General features: G+C 36.6%; 4 protein-coding genes across 6 annotated transcripts; 3 read left to right on the plus strand and 1 right to left on the minus strand.

Annotated features, from left to right (window-relative positions):
• Positions 1 to 559: 559 nt before the first annotated feature.
• LOC147859880 (uncharacterized) lies at positions 560 to 4,552 on the minus strand. The gene is made up of 4 exons (XM_087324918.1): positions 4,235 to 4,552; positions 2,779 to 2,919; positions 2,593 to 2,663; positions 560 to 1,138 (listed from the first exon to the last, which is right to left on the minus strand). The coding sequence occupies exons 1-4, from the start codon at positions 4,460 to 4,462 to the stop codon at positions 859 to 861; spliced, it is 720 nt and encodes a 239-aa protein (XP_087181044.1). The 5' UTR covers positions 4,463 to 4,552; the 3' UTR covers positions 560 to 858.
• Positions 4,553 to 6,711: 2,159 nt separating this feature from the next.
• On the plus strand, positions 6,712 to 8,190 carry LOC147859881 (uncharacterized). The gene is made up of 2 exons (XM_087324633.1): positions 6,712 to 6,776; positions 7,533 to 8,190. The coding sequence occupies exons 1-2, from the start codon at positions 6,729 to 6,731 to the stop codon at positions 8,172 to 8,174; spliced, it is 690 nt and encodes a 229-aa protein (XP_087180759.1). The 5' UTR covers positions 6,712 to 6,728; the 3' UTR covers positions 8,175 to 8,190.
• LOC147859882 (uncharacterized) lies at positions 8,191 to 11,471 on the plus strand. 3 transcript variants are annotated; one of them, XM_087324632.1, is made up of 8 exons: positions 8,191 to 8,747; positions 8,816 to 8,896; positions 9,001 to 9,042; positions 9,129 to 9,191; positions 9,302 to 9,344; positions 9,461 to 10,233; positions 10,303 to 10,371; positions 10,911 to 11,471. In XM_087324632.1, the coding sequence occupies exons 2-8, from the start codon at positions 8,846 to 8,848 to the stop codon at positions 11,187 to 11,189; spliced, it is 1,320 nt and encodes a 439-aa protein (XP_087180758.1). In that variant the 5' UTR covers positions 8,191 to 8,747; positions 8,816 to 8,845; the 3' UTR covers positions 11,190 to 11,471. The 3 variants fall into 3 exon arrangements, with proteins under 3 accessions (XP_087180758.1, XP_087180756.1, XP_087180757.1); XM_087324630.1 differs by having other exon boundaries at positions 8,191 to 8,896; XM_087324631.1 differs by having other exon boundaries at positions 8,192 to 8,747; positions 8,816 to 9,042.
• Positions 11,472 to 12,432: 961 nt separating this feature from the next.
• On the plus strand, positions 12,433 to 14,701 carry LOC147859883 (LYR motif-containing protein At3g19508-like). Its single transcript, XM_087324859.1, has 3 exons — positions 12,433 to 12,680; positions 14,196 to 14,266; positions 14,569 to 14,701. The coding sequence occupies exons 1-2, from the start codon at positions 12,492 to 12,494 to the stop codon at positions 14,253 to 14,255; spliced, it is 249 nt and encodes an 82-aa protein (XP_087180985.1). The 5' UTR covers positions 12,433 to 12,491; the 3' UTR covers positions 14,256 to 14,266; positions 14,569 to 14,701.
• Positions 14,702 to 17,265: the final 2,564 nt, after the last annotated feature.

Below are 17,265 nucleotides of genomic sequence, written 5' to 3' on the forward strand. Positions count from 1 at the left end.
TGATGGTGTCATATCTATTGTTACTTGTTATTTGTTCAATCATGGATAAGTATCCAAAGATATGATAGCATGCATGATTTTGATGGCGTTTGAAGCAGTAGTATTTGTTGGAACTTAAAACACACAGCCATTTGAAGCATGAAAATCCCCTGTGGCAACATGTGTGATTATAGGGAATCTCTCTCTCTCTCTCTGGTATGCATGCATGTAAATACGGGAGAAAGATCTTTCGTCTGGGGAAGTGTTGTTTAGAGTGGAATTTCAAGGAAGAGTAATGTACTATGCTACTTCGTCTCTTATAAATATTTCATGGAGTTAGCACTGGTATTCGGTTGCTGAGTAGCTCTTTGAGCATGGTGCGGGCATTATAATCCACACTTAATCCATCTCAACCAATTGATTGGTATTTTAAGATTGCTACATGAATTGAAAACCATTAGATGCGTTTTGGCTATACATTCTCTGATATTTTGGTTGCAACAAATACTTGCATCTTCGCTTTTCAAAAACAATCCCAACTCAAAAAAGAAGAGGCGGTATTACACTTAAAGTGCATAAAAGAAATAAGAATATGCATTTTCAATTAAATCCTATGATTTGTCGAGGTTACATTTACATTTGGAATGTTCTCAACAGCAGCAACTGGCCGTCTATGTTTCTACATATGTTTCACTTGTTTATGTGGTCATAAAGATGGCAAATTTCTTTCCATGTTCTAAGCTTAAGATATGGTATTGAAAAAGGATCTTCAAGTCTATATATAAAGATGTCAGCATATGCTAAGTTTCTAATTCTTCAGCTTTTCACTGTTAATGTTCTTATGTCATATCATAAATGGATAATGTAACTAGGATTACATCATGTTGACATGTTGACTTTCTTTTTGGGCTTCAGAATCAGATCATCATCTGAGTCATGGCCAGATTTCCTTTTCACATTTAATAATGGTTTATTACTGCCATTGGAGATGGAATTACTTCTTTGAGAAGGTGTCTTTGGAATGATCTTCTCGGTCTTTTGGATGATATATTTTGATGTTTTTGTAGGTAGACCTAATTTCTGTGCAAATTGACTCTTTTTCTTTCTTTCCATTGCTTTTTTCGCAGCTTCAAGTCCCAGAAGGCCATGCTCCATCATCCTTGTACCAGAAGAAATTAAATCCAAGGTGAAAACACATGACAACAAAATGGTTTTAAATTCAGAAATGACCTAGTTTCCATGTCTCTGACAAACAACTGCAACATAATGAAATAGTTGAATAGTGGATCTAAAAAACAAAATTTAATAGTATCCAACATTAAGGTTTTATTCTAAAAACTTGCAAATGATTATTATTTCAAATGAAAGAATGGCCTTTAACAGTCATATTTATTTTCAGGGAAACATGACAGTTTCAGCATATTTGGTTGTACAATTGCTGAGTTAAGTGGCTGGAAGATGTTGTAAGTTTCTCTCTTATCTGTGTTTTGTGATGAGTCATGGGAGTTTGTCAAGTATTTCTTAGAAGTAAGGCAGTGGTTTAATATTTGAGAGTTTTATAGAAAATGCTATAGAAATGCATGACTCATAGGTAAATAATGTTATTTCAGTAAGAAGATTCTGAAAGTTCTTTCTTTTCAAACACCAATACTACATCTTTTCAAACATTTCAGTGAATCTTCTTACTACATTTGTCTTAAGTCTCCATGATTTGGAAGATTGAACTATGGAAACATTTGCAACAGTTAGGAAAATAGCATAAGTAGCCGACTGTTCACTTCTATTCTAGAGTTAGATACTCTTGGTAAAGCTTTGTCACATAAAGTTTTACCTCTCTAAATATGTAAATTGATCTTTAATCGTAATCACTATTATGATTTAATTTCTTATTGATTAATTTATGGCTATGATATTTTATTAATATTTAACTTTGGGCAGTCTATCAAGAGGGACTTTATGGTTGGATGGGGAGTCAGTCATAGAATGTAATGGATACCAACTCCAATTTCTAATAGAGAGGAATGTCTCTCTTAATTTGTCTATAAATTGGTCAACTGGGACATTAAATTTTTTATATATTTATGAAATTTTACAAAAAAGAAAATCTAGTTGTGCACAAATTTCTCATTTTTTTGCTAAATTTCCTCTGTTTGAGTTCTTGATTTTTGGGTGTACATATAAATTGTTATTTCTATATATGTGAGTAAATAGCTCTCTATCTCACTACACTCATGCACTGGATGCTCATATATCCTGTTAATACAATTCAGTTTTGAAAGAGGGGTATCTTTGCAAGTAAAGAGGGGTATCTTTGCAAGTAAGCAATTAGCAGTACTTTGGAACCCTCTTGTTATTTCTATATATGTGAGTAAATAGCTCTCTATCTCACTACACTCATGCACTGGATGCTCATATATCCTGTTAATACAATTCAGTTTAAATTGTGATTTGGGAGTTTCCGATTATTGAAGCAGTTAAGGGATAATGGGAGATCCTATGGGATTCATTTTGGTTTGTTTCAAGCGAAATTATGTCCATTGTAAGTTGAATGTTATTACTACATGATTGAATGGTTTAATGATAATAATTTGAGTACTAAATAAAGTAACGTACCAGAACTGAGCCATTTCACTTTTTGGATTTTCCTCATACAGGCTTTGATAGAAGATTCTGAGAGGCTCCCTCTGATCAAGGAGAGGAAGCAAGCTTTTTAAGAAATTTGCTTGATTCCTTCAGATTTAGCAAAAGTACCTAGAAAGCACTATGTAGTATAGGTATAAAGATGTAATGAAAATTGACCTCATCTGGTGGATCGTGTTTTTGCCCAGGTAACTCATAAACTTTTTTCTCTTTTTTCTCCGGGATGTGTTTTGAGGACTTATTTTTTGAGGTGGATGTTTGAGATGCTGATGGCCTTCCAGATGCTGATGTTATTGTAGTCTGTTATTCATTGTCAAAAGGATGTGTTGAAAGACATTATTAGCACTTATCAATTAATCTAATCTCTCTCTCTCTCTCTCTCACTCGTTTTTGTAATCATAATTTTTCTCACAGGCCGATTTAGTCCTCTTGTAGTGTTCATCTCTATCTCTCTTTCTCTCTAACCTGAAGTTTTGTTCACCACAAAAAATAAATAGGGTAACATAAACAAAATATGATAATATGCTGAGAAATATTTGTAAAACTCATTATTTTTGCTTTGTCCAGGCTAATTAAGAAATGAATTTTTATTACTTGGAAGGATATATATTGCTAATTAGTCTCTAATTAAGAAGCTTAAGTCTTGATTAAATGCTAAATCAATTGATGTTATTAAATAGACTAAGCTAATGGATTATCCTTGGTTATGATTATTATGTCGATTAAGTTAACATAAACTCAAAATGTCTGACATATGCTTTGTGTTGTTTTTTCAGAACTCCTTAACTATGTGCTTAGATTTACTTTTCATATGAGCAGGATCCTCAACTTTGATTGAGCATGTATAGACAGTTTTGCAAATAAGCAAACATATGAATGTAATTTCTCATGCAAAGAAGCATATTTTAGTAATTTTCCCTTTTATGTTTGCAGTATTTGTCAATCAAGTGTGATAATGAGTTACGTTTATCAGTTACACATGCTAATAGGAAAACTTATCTCATCCTGATTCCTCACAACCCTCACCTTCTTAGTGCTGGTAAGTAGGGATATGTACCATGTAAACTTTTCCTAATAATGGATTGACGTTATGTATATGTCCGTTTTGTTACATATGATTTTGTACATCTGGAGCTCCAGACAGTCTCTGTTATTTACCAAATGGGAATCAAAATTTGAGTTTCCCCCCAGAAAAACAAAAAATAATGTGATACCATGAAATTAGGGTTCCCATAAACGAAACAAGGGGCTTCTCAGATGAAAGCAAGGGTTCGGACAGCCTGAATTAGGGCTCACCCCAAAAAAGAGTGGAATTTTCGACAAAGGAAAGGAGTTTCCCACAAGAAAATTCAGGCAAAATTAAGGTTTTCCATGAGCATTATAAGTGGGTAGTGTGATTGACCCCAAAGGAGAGTAGAATTTTCCACAAAGGAAATTAGGGGTTACTATCAAAAGAAAATTTAGGCGAAATTAGGGTTTTCCATGAGCATTACAAATGGGTGGTTATATATTCAGTGAAATTGGCCCAGATCTGGATAACAAAAAGAATAACAACAAATTAACAGAAAATTAAACGCAAAAAAGAGGTCTGAATTGGGTGATTTGAAGTGCTCACCTTGCTATTGTAGTGATTGTTGCCAGTCCGAACAATTGAAGAGTGAGAATGGGGAGAGATCTTTGAACGAGGAGAGATCTTTGAAGAGGGAGAGGAAGAGGAAGAAGAGATTATAGTTTTCCTGATAAGAGGAGGCTTAATATCCTCTCTCTTAACCGTTTTGGCATGACCTAACGACAAGCTCTGCAATGGCTTTGGGGGCAACTTCTTCTTCATAGACTCTGCCATGACTCTAAAAGCTTCAAACTGCTGCTGCAGCAGAAGCTTCTTCCTCCTCTGGTGAATCAAAACACTTAATATGGTTTGTAAGGTACACACACACACACACACACACACACACACACACATCTCTCTCTCTCTCTCTCTCTCTCTCTCTCTCTCTCTCTCTCACACACACACACACACACACACACACACACACATATGGGGGGGGGTGTTTAATCCGTAGTAGTCGTGAAATTGAGCCGAACCCGAGTTCGAGCCTCGCCTCGCCACCATCCGTCGTCTTTTCTTTACCCTAGTGAACTTTGATAACATGTCCATGTCCCATGGCTTTAAAGTCTCCCATGTTGGAACATCATCTAGATTACAACACTCAGGCCTCCCTTGTACATACTTAATACTGCGTTCTATCCTCGTCTTATCGTTGAGATTAACAAGTGAGACCCTTCACAAAAAACCCCACCTTCGTGAAAAGAAGTGAAAGGCACGGAAGACATGCGAAAGCAACCGGTTCCGTTTCGGGATGGAGGCCAGAGACAAAGAAATGGTTTGCAAGTCGGATTTGAGGCATTATGTTGTTTCATGATAAGTAATATGGGATAATACTACTAAGAAAATGACTAACTTTTGCTAATTGTGAATGATTGTGAATTTAGATCATCAATGGTCGACAATAAAAGAGCACTTGTTCAAAACAATTGGATAATACTCACTTTTTCTAGTAATTAATGTTTGTATTAAATACAAAGGGCTACCTACAATGGACCACTAAAGACAATAGAAATAACCCCTTGGACCCACATAACCATATTATGTAATAGCCAACACTATTGATGAATATAATTTGAACCGCCTTGATTGATAATAATCTCAAAGTTTTAGCAATGAGAATTGACAAAGCAACCTATCTTTGAACAATTGCATGTCTTTGCACCCTAGAGTGGGCCCAAAGACATATTTGTTTCACATGCACAAAATATGTCAAAACCCCAATATCTCAAGAAGTGGAAATTTGGTTCAACTTGTGATGATGGTCGCACAAATCCAACATAAGGAGGCAATAATTGAATTGGGGATTTCGAAATTGTTATTATGGAATCCAACATTGCAAATATATATTTCCGAACACATTGTGACATAGAACAAGTGATCAAGTGATATGTGTTATGTTCTACTGGCATGGTACAAAAGAGACACAATCCATTGGTAATATTCCACATATTTGAAAGCATGTCCCAATGGTAGTTCCTCGGTCATAACCCTCCAAGGAAATACCATAGCATTGAATAGAAGATGGGGATGCCAACATGCGGCGAGCACACTTCCACAACATGTTATGGGCTTTCTAATTTCTCACACCCACTCATTCCTATGAATGGTTTTATGATGTGCTTCATTAGTTTTTACATTGAGAAGACAAAAACTACATGCAAATGTCCAATCAACCTCCAAGGTAGACTCAAGAAGTTTTGGAATGGGGTAACACAAAGATTGTCAATTCTTATCGCATAGACCAAGCATGGACATACCTTTTATGAACGAGAAATCTCACCCTAGCTATTCAGGATGCCATTATTCAGGCTTTAGTATCCAACATAATGTCCCCAATTATGCCATCCTATGCAACGGTAAAGAAATCTTACCCTCCCAAGCCAACATTCATGTCATTACCAAAACATCTCTTTGAAAGGAATTGGGATTCTCGCGATGGGCGCCGCTACACATTGCCAAGAAGCCAACATATGTTTAACGATTGCAAATCCTCCCGAGCATTTCATTTACATGGCATTATTCACCCTGTTTCACTTAGAGAGCCATTATCTTCATTCTTCCAAATGTAAACCCTAATCTCACTAGCCGAGCGAAGGTTTGTTTTCTCGCTTTAAAACAAAGTTAGTAGAAAAGTGTAGGAATTCCATATATTCTGTTATGTGTGTATGTATGTGTGCATACCCCCCCCCCCCCCCCCCCCCAATACAATAACAACCTTTAAAAACACCATGATTCAGCCCATATACATATGGCAAAGCCCCTAAAAGTGAATAAGCAATGCGGAGTTATTATTATTATTTTTGTTAATACAACACATTAACAATATGTATATGTTTTATTTTGTTCTGTTTTTGTGGAACCCCCTTCCTACATTCATTGATTCATTCATTCGCCCAGAAGCCAACAAACAACCAAAGGGACGTGTTCCTTGGACAAACACTGCAGAGAAAAACACAGACAGAGACGAGAGCAACCCAATCCGCCCCCCCAAAAAAACCCAATGTCTGCAGAGGATGCCGATGTTGTTCTTCTGGGTGTTTGTGAAAAGGTAATTCTTTCTCTCTCTCTTTCTCTCTCCATATATATATATATATATATATATATATATATATATATATATATATATATATATCTCCTTGCCTTGTGCGTCCATTGTGGTGTATCTCTTAGGGTTTTGTTTTATCTCCCTCAATCAAGAATCGGGCATTTAGCAGCTCAGACGAAGAAGGAGAAGAAGAAAAAGTAACATTTTCATCTGCAAGTACCACTCAAAATCATTTCATCAATCTATCATGTCTTTTATTCTATATTTGCCAATGGATACCCAATTGTTTATCCATGTTTGCCAATGCATAACCGTTCGTTTACAGATGAGAAACCGACCATTTAATTCCATGTTTAGGAATGGGTACTCAATTGTTTAATTCATGATATCCAAATGGGTACACCTAATCGTGTAGCTCTATGCCTGCAAATGGATACCTTCTCATTTTATCGATGTTTGCAAATGGGCATTTGATCTACTCTTGCAAAGGGACACCCAATAATTTAATCCATGTTTACAAGTGTGCACCCAATCAGTTATCTATTGCTGCAAGCAGATACCCAATCATGTAACTCTAGGTTTGCAAGTAGACATCTAATTATTCTATCTATGTTTGGGAATAGGCATTCAATTTATGCCTGTGAATGGTCACTTATAATATAACTTATACTGGCAGATGAAATTATTTAATTTACAACTTCCTTCAAAACAAATGCTTTGATCTAACGTTTTCTTATTTTTATTCATCTATGCTCACAGGACCTACCATTTGCAGATAAGAAGAAAACTCCAGAGGAGCTTCTTTTCAGCCTCACGGGTGTCAGTTCTACCATTGATAGGGGATCCACACATGCAAATAGGGGTAGATTAAGAGGGGTGATTACTCCACATTTAAAAAGGACGGCTCCTGCCCAAAAAGCAAACACAAGTTCTTCTATAAACCATCAAACTGTTGATGCTGCCACCCAATCACAACCTACACAGCAATCATTAGGAAAAGGCCAAGGATGCCGTGAAAAAGCATTAGACACCTATGACTTGGGTTTTTGGACTTATATTGTCTTGCCAGATAGGAAGAAGAAACTTGAAGAGGAAAGCTCCTCCGATACGGATAGTGAAGAAAGAGAGCAAGCTACGATTAAGGCCGCCTTGCGGAACGTGAAGACACCCGAAGAGGATCCAAAGGATGCACAAACCAAACAACGAGAATATTGGGCTCGACTTAAAGAAACTCTGGGTTCTATTAGAATGCGTACACAAATGTTACAAGACCTTTCGTTTGCTGATGCTAGTAAATATGAGAGTTTGGTTCCTGTAGGTGCTAACAAGGATGGTGATGGAAATAATCCTGCAGGAGTAATTGTTAAGCAAGCGAGAAGATTGGTATCTTTATCAAGCTAATACAATGAATGCATTTTTTTGGTTTTGGACACCTATGGGTCGAAGAGTGCATGCTATTAAAATATTCATAAGCATCCCTTACGTGCGTGGTCTTTACTCTTTAGGCAGAGCTCATGCACATGGAGGAGCAAGCCCTTAGCCTTCGTGATTTACACCAATGGCTTCAAACTGTAGGTCGGTTATGAATTTCATTTAATTGATGGAAGTTAGGTTTATATAAATTCTAGAATTCTCGAAGGATTGTTATATTACATATTGAAAGAAACTGAGAGATGCTATTCGACAAGATAGAATTACTATGCCCACCATGGATTCTTGATCCAGATTAGTTATTGGGAACTTTTCTTTTCCGAACCAAGTTTGTATGATTAGTATCATGAAGCAGGAAAGGGTTTAAGCGAAGGTGCCACAAATCATCCCAGGAGTGCTCTTCAAAATCAATTAGATCGTCTTCGAAGCTTAAACACAATCAAGGAAACTCAAGAATCTCTTCCTACTAATGCTTCGTCAGAGCTATTGCAACAAGTTGAGGGCAACCTTAGAGATCGCTTAGCAAACTTGTATCAAGGGAAGGTAGTACATATGTGTATCTTCTTCTTTGAAAAAGTTTCCAAATGTCTCTGACCTCATCTTTCCCTCAGAACTTCATTCTGAGTCATCAAGCAGATTTTATGAGAAATGGAGACTTGGATATAGAAGCTTCTGGTGAATCTGGTGTTAAAGTAAAAATGGTCATATTATATATAGAATGTCTTCTCCACGTTTTCTTAGGTTCGAAAAAGCACATACGACTCACCTATATCTTGTCTTTTTCCCTCCTTTGAAGGAAGAGATTTTCTCTGCTATCATGGAACGGTTGCAGAAAATGGTAAATCTAATCTCAAATAGATGTGAATTTTTCTTGCCTGCCTGGAAAATTATGGTATTTCATCCCACTCCAAGTCTCTTTTCCAGGAGACAGCCTATGAGATTCTTGGGTCAACAATTCTGGACAGCTCGAAGGAGGTGGAGAAAATGGTGTGTAACTTACTGATAACCAAATATCATATCTATGTGGTTGAATTTCCTCACGTTTCTCCAGAAATTGCTCATCATTAATCACACATATATTCTACATGCATGTATAGGAAGAGGAATTTCAAATGCTGCAATTGGAACTTGTAACAAAGGGTATTTACCTTTTTGTTTTATAATATGCAACTCAATAATCAATTTATAGTCTCAAAAAATTGTGGGTTCTAATATCTAATATCTAATATCATTTAATTATGTTTTCCTTCTGTTAGGCTGCCCCTTGCGTGCAATCCATGAGATAAAAAAGGCAAAAAAATCATCTAATAAAAAATCAAAGAAAGCAACTCATTCAGACGGTGATGGTACAAATCGGGCATCAGAATCTGAAGTTTCATCGGCATTAAACAGTTCAAGACTAACTTCAGCAAAGTCTGATAAAGATGGTGGTAAAAACAATGGTCTAGATGAAGGAGAACAACCTCTAAACAAGGATGACACAGACGGAAGAAACGATGTAAAGGAAGGTAAAAAGAGAAATGATAATAAGGATAGGTCAAAGAAAGAAAAGAAGACGAATTCCTCTTCCCAGAAGGCTGAAAAACAAAAGGAAGTGAAGATCGATATTCGAAAGGGTGGAAACAGTGCTGAAAATTCAGGAAAGAATTCTACACAGAGTTCCAGCAGAAATGAGAAAACGGATTGGTCTGTGTCTTCAACAATGGTATCAGAGACATCTGATGGTAAAACTGTAATGATAAAGGAGAATGGGCATAGTAGAGTTGAGGATGCAAATGTCATTTCAGAAGAAGGAAAGAAGTTCTTGTTTCCAGACATTAAGAGAGTTGCTGATGATTTCTCAGAGTTCTCAAGACCTATTGAAGTACAAGAAAGCATGTTATGCACAGAGAATAAGGTGTTCCGTAGTAAAGATACCTGTAATGTGCCAAACGCTATGAAGTATAAGATGAAATCACATCGTGCGTCTTTTGGAGGATGCGTAGAGGAACTTGTGCAGACTGATGATGTTGTCATCATTTCACTAAAGGTTGGAATTTTTTTTCCCCCTAGCCATGAAATTAAAGAAAAATTTAAGTTCATCTTTCACTTTGTATAGGGTGGATTTGAGGATATACCTTCAAGTCAGTATCAACAAATGGACGTTAAAGATATGCTTGAGAATATGGTAATTATCTTATCCATCATCACACCAACATTATGTGGATTTTATTTTCCATATTCAGGTGTTGTCTGATATTTTCAAGGAATCCATCTGCCCTTTGCTTTAGAAAACAAAACAAACTATACAATTATACAAATGAGACACACTGGAACAAAGTATATAATAGTATAGAAAAGAAAGTACATTCTGCCCAATATGGCTGTATTGCTTGAGATGGATGAATGGCCATCATGATTCTTGAGTTCCTGATGCCACACCAGTTTGAATTTTCAGTTTTTGGTGGGATTTGATGACTTTCCTAGTTGGGGAGACTTGTGAATTGATGTTAAGGTGGAACTTCATGTGAACTTTTATTATGGGGATGAATAGAAACAAATGGAAGTGGGGTTTAGTAACATTGAAAAATGGTGGTTTATCTACTTCGTTAGGCAGCATCACTGGTGATTGGGATTGATATGTGTTTGTTGATTGAGTATGCTATGTTTCTAATATCTATATGTGGACAACTTCAGAAATGTTAATAATATGTTTTTTAATTCCAGAAAAAATTACAAAAGCAAGTGCAGTTCTGGAGGACAAAGAATTGGGCAGAGAAGCATCGTGAACATGGTCGATTTACACAAGCTCCAGTATACAGTTCTGTTAGTCAGTTTACTAAGCTTCATACTTCACCTGAGATGGGTTTGGTATTTTATTATAATCCACAAACAAGTATTTGTGCAATGAAGAGTGTATCGGATCTGGATTCAAGTATGCAACAAGCCATTCTGGGGCTTACTTCCGAGCCCAAGAAGGAAACATCGACAACCCCCAAGTCTTAGTTGATAACATGTTTTTGCTCAGCCTGATGTTTTGTAGAAGTCTTAGTATTTTTCATTAATGTTAAAAATAATGTTGTGCTTCCATTAGTTTTTGTACTGAAGTGGACTGTAATGATTATGTACTGTATTACTTCCTGGTTCTAGTAGAATAAGCCATAATTGCCATTAAATTTTTAATGTTTACAGTGCTTGATAATATCGTCTAACTGGGCAATGTTACCATGCTGTATCATACTTCTGAAAGAAAGCTCGTCTAATGTTAAATTTCTTTTCTTTTGGATTCTTCTTGATTAGCAGAAGTACTGTTTGGCTTTTGGTAATGCAAAGTAAAGTTTTCCTCTTGAAAGTGGAGCTTAAAGCTGTGTGTTCCCAATCCAATGCCCAATGTTTTTGTTTGTCTTTTTGCGGAACTATCCTTTCCTTTTGGGGAAGGACAATTTCTTTCTCTCTTTCAAGCGACCAACAGATTATTGTGAAGTTTAAAGTTCCATAAGAGAATACAGTGGGAATCCATAAAGATTGCCTCGTTCGGATCATTCTTTGCAACTCAAGAGCTTGAAAAAGTGGAATTGCTACTAATTGCATATCTTTGTATCATTCAATGAAAATGAAAACTTTTTGTCCATCTAGTTACATTTCCAAAGACAATATGGAAAGAGCAACAATTTAAAACTAGACTTCCAAATCTAGTAAACATTTGGAGTTTTGATCAGTAAATCCTATACTGAAATGCTTTAAAAAAAGCAACTTGGCAAAGCAAGGTAAGGTTTGCATCTCTGAGGTTGTGAACCCACATTGGGGCTATTGTTAGAGGTTTGTAGTCTTGATATATGGTGGATCAAGTTAACGCTAGATAGTGAGTCTTGATATACTGCATTATCATATCCAGTCAAGCTTGATGGTGACAAATATGTTGCACATAACGGAGGGGTTGTCTCAGGATGAAAACACGAAAATCCAATCGAGTCATATGTCGTGGCGATACAATGCTGGTCGGATCGAATCGAAGCCTTTTCGGTCTGAATATGACAATGTTGTGGCGACATAATGCTGACGGATCAAATCGAAGCCTTTCCGGTCTGGATATGACAGACAGACTGACAAAACAGATCATCGATGGATGGATTGAATGAGGTGTGACTGGATCGAGAGAGAGAGAGAAGATTCTATGGTAATGAGACCAAGACAGACGGCCGATTGATCGATCCGAAAGGCAATGAGTCAGTCAGTCAGTCAAGAGTCTGCAGATGCCAAAAGAAGAAGAAGGCAGAAGAGTAATTCGTGGGGACAGAGAAGACGGAGATGAAGCAGTCGCTGAGGGTTTACGCTGCGGTGCTGCGCCTTGTTCGTCTGCTTCCCTCTGAGACGCGCTCCTACTACGCAAGGTTCGCCAGGGAGAATTTCGCGACCTACAGAGATGAAGACGACGACGGTGTCATCTCCAACCTCTTCGATCGATCTTACCAGCATTCCTGCTGGATCCTTACCAAGGTACTCTTCATCTCCTGTCCATCCATCCATCCATTCAATCAATCAATCCTTTCATGTGTGTCTGTGTCTGTGTCTCACCCTCTGTCTTTGATTCTCCTTTTTTCTCTCAGTCAATTGTATCAGAGATTCTTCTTCCATACATTTTGCTCATACATCTCTCTTCATCCTTTTTGTTCCTGTCCTTTCTTTGGCTGATTTGCTGAAAATACCTTGCATTCCTCTGCAAGGTATTCACCTGCGTCTACATAATAATTTCTGCTCTTCTTCAGTTCAATTTGTAGACGCCTTTTCTTATTTCTCTATCCTGTTATCACGGTCTGTTTTTGTTTCTTGTTCTCATAGATACTTCACTGTTTTATTTACTTGCTTTCTTTAGCTTATCGAATGTAAATATTTCACATCTTGTCCTCCTATTCACCTCTGCCAGATCTCTGTTTATCTTTTTTCTCTATTTTCCTCTTTTTTTTCCCACTGGGTTCATTTGTTTCTTTAATGCATCTCCCATTTCCTTGTTCCTTCTTTTTTGTCTGTGTCAAATCATCCTTTTTTTTTCTTTGGCATATCCGATTCCGATCGTTATGCTTACTTTCCGTTTCTGATTCCTGGTTTTACTGTTTCTTCTTCCTGTTGCATTTCTGAATTCAAAAATTTTTATTTTCTTTCTTTCTTCTGGATGTCTGGATCAGATCTTCCATTTTTTTCCCTTTCAATGTACTCTTTTGCTTTATTTACTTCGTTTTTTACCTCTAAATTTCCAAAGCTTATTCAATTCTATCATTTTCTTACGATTGTTTCTTTAATGCTTCTCCCATTTCCTTTTTTTTTTTCTTGTCTATGTCAAATCTTTCCCATCCTTTTTTTTCTTTTCCGATCTTTATCCTTACTTTCCGTTTTTGTTTCTGGATTTTACTGTTTCTTCTTCCTGTTGCATATCTGAATTTAAAAAATTTCATTTTCTTTCTTTCTTCTGTATGTCTGGATCAGATCTTCCATTCTTTCCCTTCAATTTACATACTCTTTTGCTTCATCTATTTCGTTTTTTTCCCCTAAATTTCCAAAGCTTATTCAATTTTATCATTTTCTTACGATTATTTTGCTTGCCTGGCTAATCTTTCATTTTCTTCTTTTCTTTTGCGTATCTGATTTGAATCTTCGACTTTATTCATTTACTTTCTATAATTTATTCATTTACTTTCTATAATTTATTCAAATATATATTTGTTTTTCTTCCGTCCTCTCTTCATATCTCATTCATATCTTGCATTTTCTATTTCCATGTCGCATTTAAATATTTAATTCTCAGCCTTTTTCTGCATCTCTTGATTTCAGTTCATCCATTTTTTCGTCTCCTGTTTCCCTATTTTCTTTTTTCCTTCTGCATGTCTCATTCATATCTGACACATTCTTTCCGCCATTTCCAAAGCTCACTCAATTCTATCGTTTTCCACCACTATTTTTGTTTTAGGATAAGTGATTATGATCTTCTATTTTATCCTTTCTTCTGTTATTTTGTAGTATGGAGTTGACACAGAAAAAGCGGATAATCTGAAGCAGATCTGCAAATCTTTCTCGTAGACTACTAGTATGTCCTCTTTCCTATACGTTGCTCTTTACCTTCTTCCAAGCTTGGATTAGTGGTAGAACTTTCAGACATAATTGTATGGTTAGATAATATAGTATTCGAAAATGAGATAGAATTTTGCTGCATTTGCATTCTTTACATGCTTCCTCTTCTATTGTTTCATTCCTATTTAAGAGTGTGTTTTTTTGCTCACTAGGAACCAGTGCTGAGCTTTAGATTTGTGAAACGCTCTATTATTTGACTGATACGCATGAACCATATGCTCTGATTGTGTTCTAAACTTGGGACATAACAGGTCAGGCATAGCTCAAAGAGAGAGAGGTCCTTCAAATGATCGTTTAGGAAGGATGGCTTCAAATTAGAGTTTAGGAAACTGTTCGACAAACAATACTCAGAAATGGGCCAGATATGGCCTTTGCGTTTGAATTGTATTTAACAGTATATATACTCTTTTTGATGAATTGCGATGCCTCTACATAGAGATGATGAACAATCCAGTAAAGACTCTGAGAATTCAACTGTTAATACATGCGCAATGCTTGGGGTAGGCCATTAATTGGCCACCAACCACCACAGTGCTGCGTTCTTCATCGACAATCTTATGTCATGGCACCATGAACCTGTTATGTTTTTTTCTCTATCTACTTATCCTAACCCTATTCTAGGGGAATTAGGGAACACAACCATGTTTTTTTTCTTGTTTTCTACATTTACACATGTACTAAAAAAAAAAAACTCTCATCTTTCGGATGCTAACACCAATTCGACATGGAATTCCCACCATCATTCAATGATTACGACAGATCGGCAGGCAAGTACATATACATACCATACATACATGCATACAAATACAGATATATTCATCTATCATTGAAACATATGCGGTGATACAGTGTTGGGCATGAGTCTATGAACAGCCCATCTGCTCTACATGAACAACACATATGTCCTTTTAATGGGGACATCTCTTTCCTCAAAAAAGGCTGTCAAAGCAGGTAATGCTGAGAGAGAGAGAGAGAGAGAGAGAGAGAGAGAGAGAGAGAGAGAGAGAGAGAGAGAGAGAGAGAGACCATTCATCCTGACGTCTTTTTAGTAGAAAAGGTACTCTTGAAAATGACCAGAACTCTTTAAGAGTTAGGTGGCATTAGTGACGGGTGCTGCCACCATAGCCAGTGGTTGTTATGCCACTATTGTCACTTCTGAATCATAGTGAAAATGTATTCATGGATACCACCCTTGAATTTGTCTTCACTACTTCAATGTTTGCATGCCTGACAAAAGTTAACCCTGCCTTTCCCTTTCCAATGAAAGGGTGTGGTCCTCTGCTTTTATGGTTCCTTACAAAGCTGTTCCTCCTTTCCTCCTCAGGTAATCGGCAATGGTTCAGTTTCTGCTTAACCGGTTTTGGCTTTCTCCGAACCAAACTGGTTAAGCCTCAACCAGTTTTGAGTGTTTTCAAATCTTGAACCAAACCGGTTCCTAAACCAGTTTATTACACGGTTCTGTGCAAACCGTGTAAGCCTGAGCCAAATGGAACCGCCAAACCGTTTAAAATGGTTTAACGGCTCAGTTCAGGCTTGAGCCGAGTTGTTGCCGACTCCTCAAAAAGGATTCCTTTTCGAGATGTTTGTGTTCACATTATCACAAGTTGGTTGATGAATGATAAGATGCACAATTCATTTTGAGAGGGTCTTTTTTTATGTTGTATCGATTGTAGATCAATCTAAAAATGGCATACAAAGAATTCGATTTTCTCTAAATGTTATTTTTATGTGATAGCAACTTGTTATTTGTGGTGGTTGGTTGGTTACTCTATTATTTTGTGTGCTGTTGGGTCTCGAAATCACTCTCTTCTAGCCTATGTTATGTTTTGCACCTTAACCAAATTACAGGATAGCCTACATTACACTTTGTATCTTAAATCTTCTGTATCTCCTGTTAAACCAAATTCTTCTTTAATTTTGTCCATCTCCTAATGCAAAACCTCAAAAGATTACATCCTCACGTACATGGATCTGACACATTTGCAAGACAATGAAAGTCAACCGAATCTCACACACGTACAGTGACATAGCAGTTTATGTGATAATATTGTCAGCAACAATAGTCCAATGAACCAAAGTTTTTGCTTGTTTTTTGAGTCATTTTATAGATGGAAGTCTTTTCCAATGGACCTAAGTTTTTGCTAGTTTTTCGAGTGATTTTATAGATGAAGTCACCAAGTTACGCTAACCCTCAAGGAATAAATGGTATGAAAGTTTTGGGTACCCTCGAGAAAACATGCACAAATGTTGCACAAGTAATAAATAGGTATGAAAGTTTTGGGGGTCCTCAAATAAAACATGCACAAATGTTCCACAAGGAATAAATAGTATGAAAGTTTTGGGTATCCTCAATTAAAACATGTGCAAATGTTTGCATGTGATGGACATAAATAATTGGAATTTGGAAGATCATTTTACATATTTTAGTAATAATTAGGTTCTCTCTCTATACCATAGCATCAAAGTCATTAAATTGAGAAAACTTAGGTATGATACGTTCCATTGGCTAGGCCCCATCTCGTAGATTGCAATTGGCCTCTCTCTCTCTCTCACTTTGTGTGTGTGTGTGTGTGTGTGTTTCCAATGAATTGAATACAGTATACACTCTCGTAATTTTTTTTTTATGTTTTTGCAAATTTCCAATCAATTTTATTATCAATGACTCAAGAAAGGTGGAGAAACTTTTGTGGGTCTGTATCCAACAACACATAAACAAATCAAATGTATACATGACCATTGAAATGACTTTAAGTTTATGGTGCACTAGTATTTTAAGAACTTTTGGGCTCAACCTCGAGGCAATACAACCCTCAAAGCCATTTTCTATGATAGACTAAGTGGTATGAAGGAAATATCTTGTTTGGATGTGAATGGGTAATAGATTATAGTTATTTATTCCTAAGATGGGCCCATATAGATAAACATGAGAATTGGACCCTTACAATTGGTTTGTATTGTT

This window comes from Azolla caroliniana, unplaced genomic scaffold (assembly GCF_043228905.1).
Source record: "Azolla caroliniana isolate FFs.n. ecotype wild unplaced genomic scaffold, voAzoCaro1.0.p SCAF_9, whole genome shotgun sequence".
Lineage (NCBI taxonomy): Eukaryota > Viridiplantae > Streptophyta > Polypodiopsida > Salviniales > Salviniaceae > Azolla > Azolla caroliniana.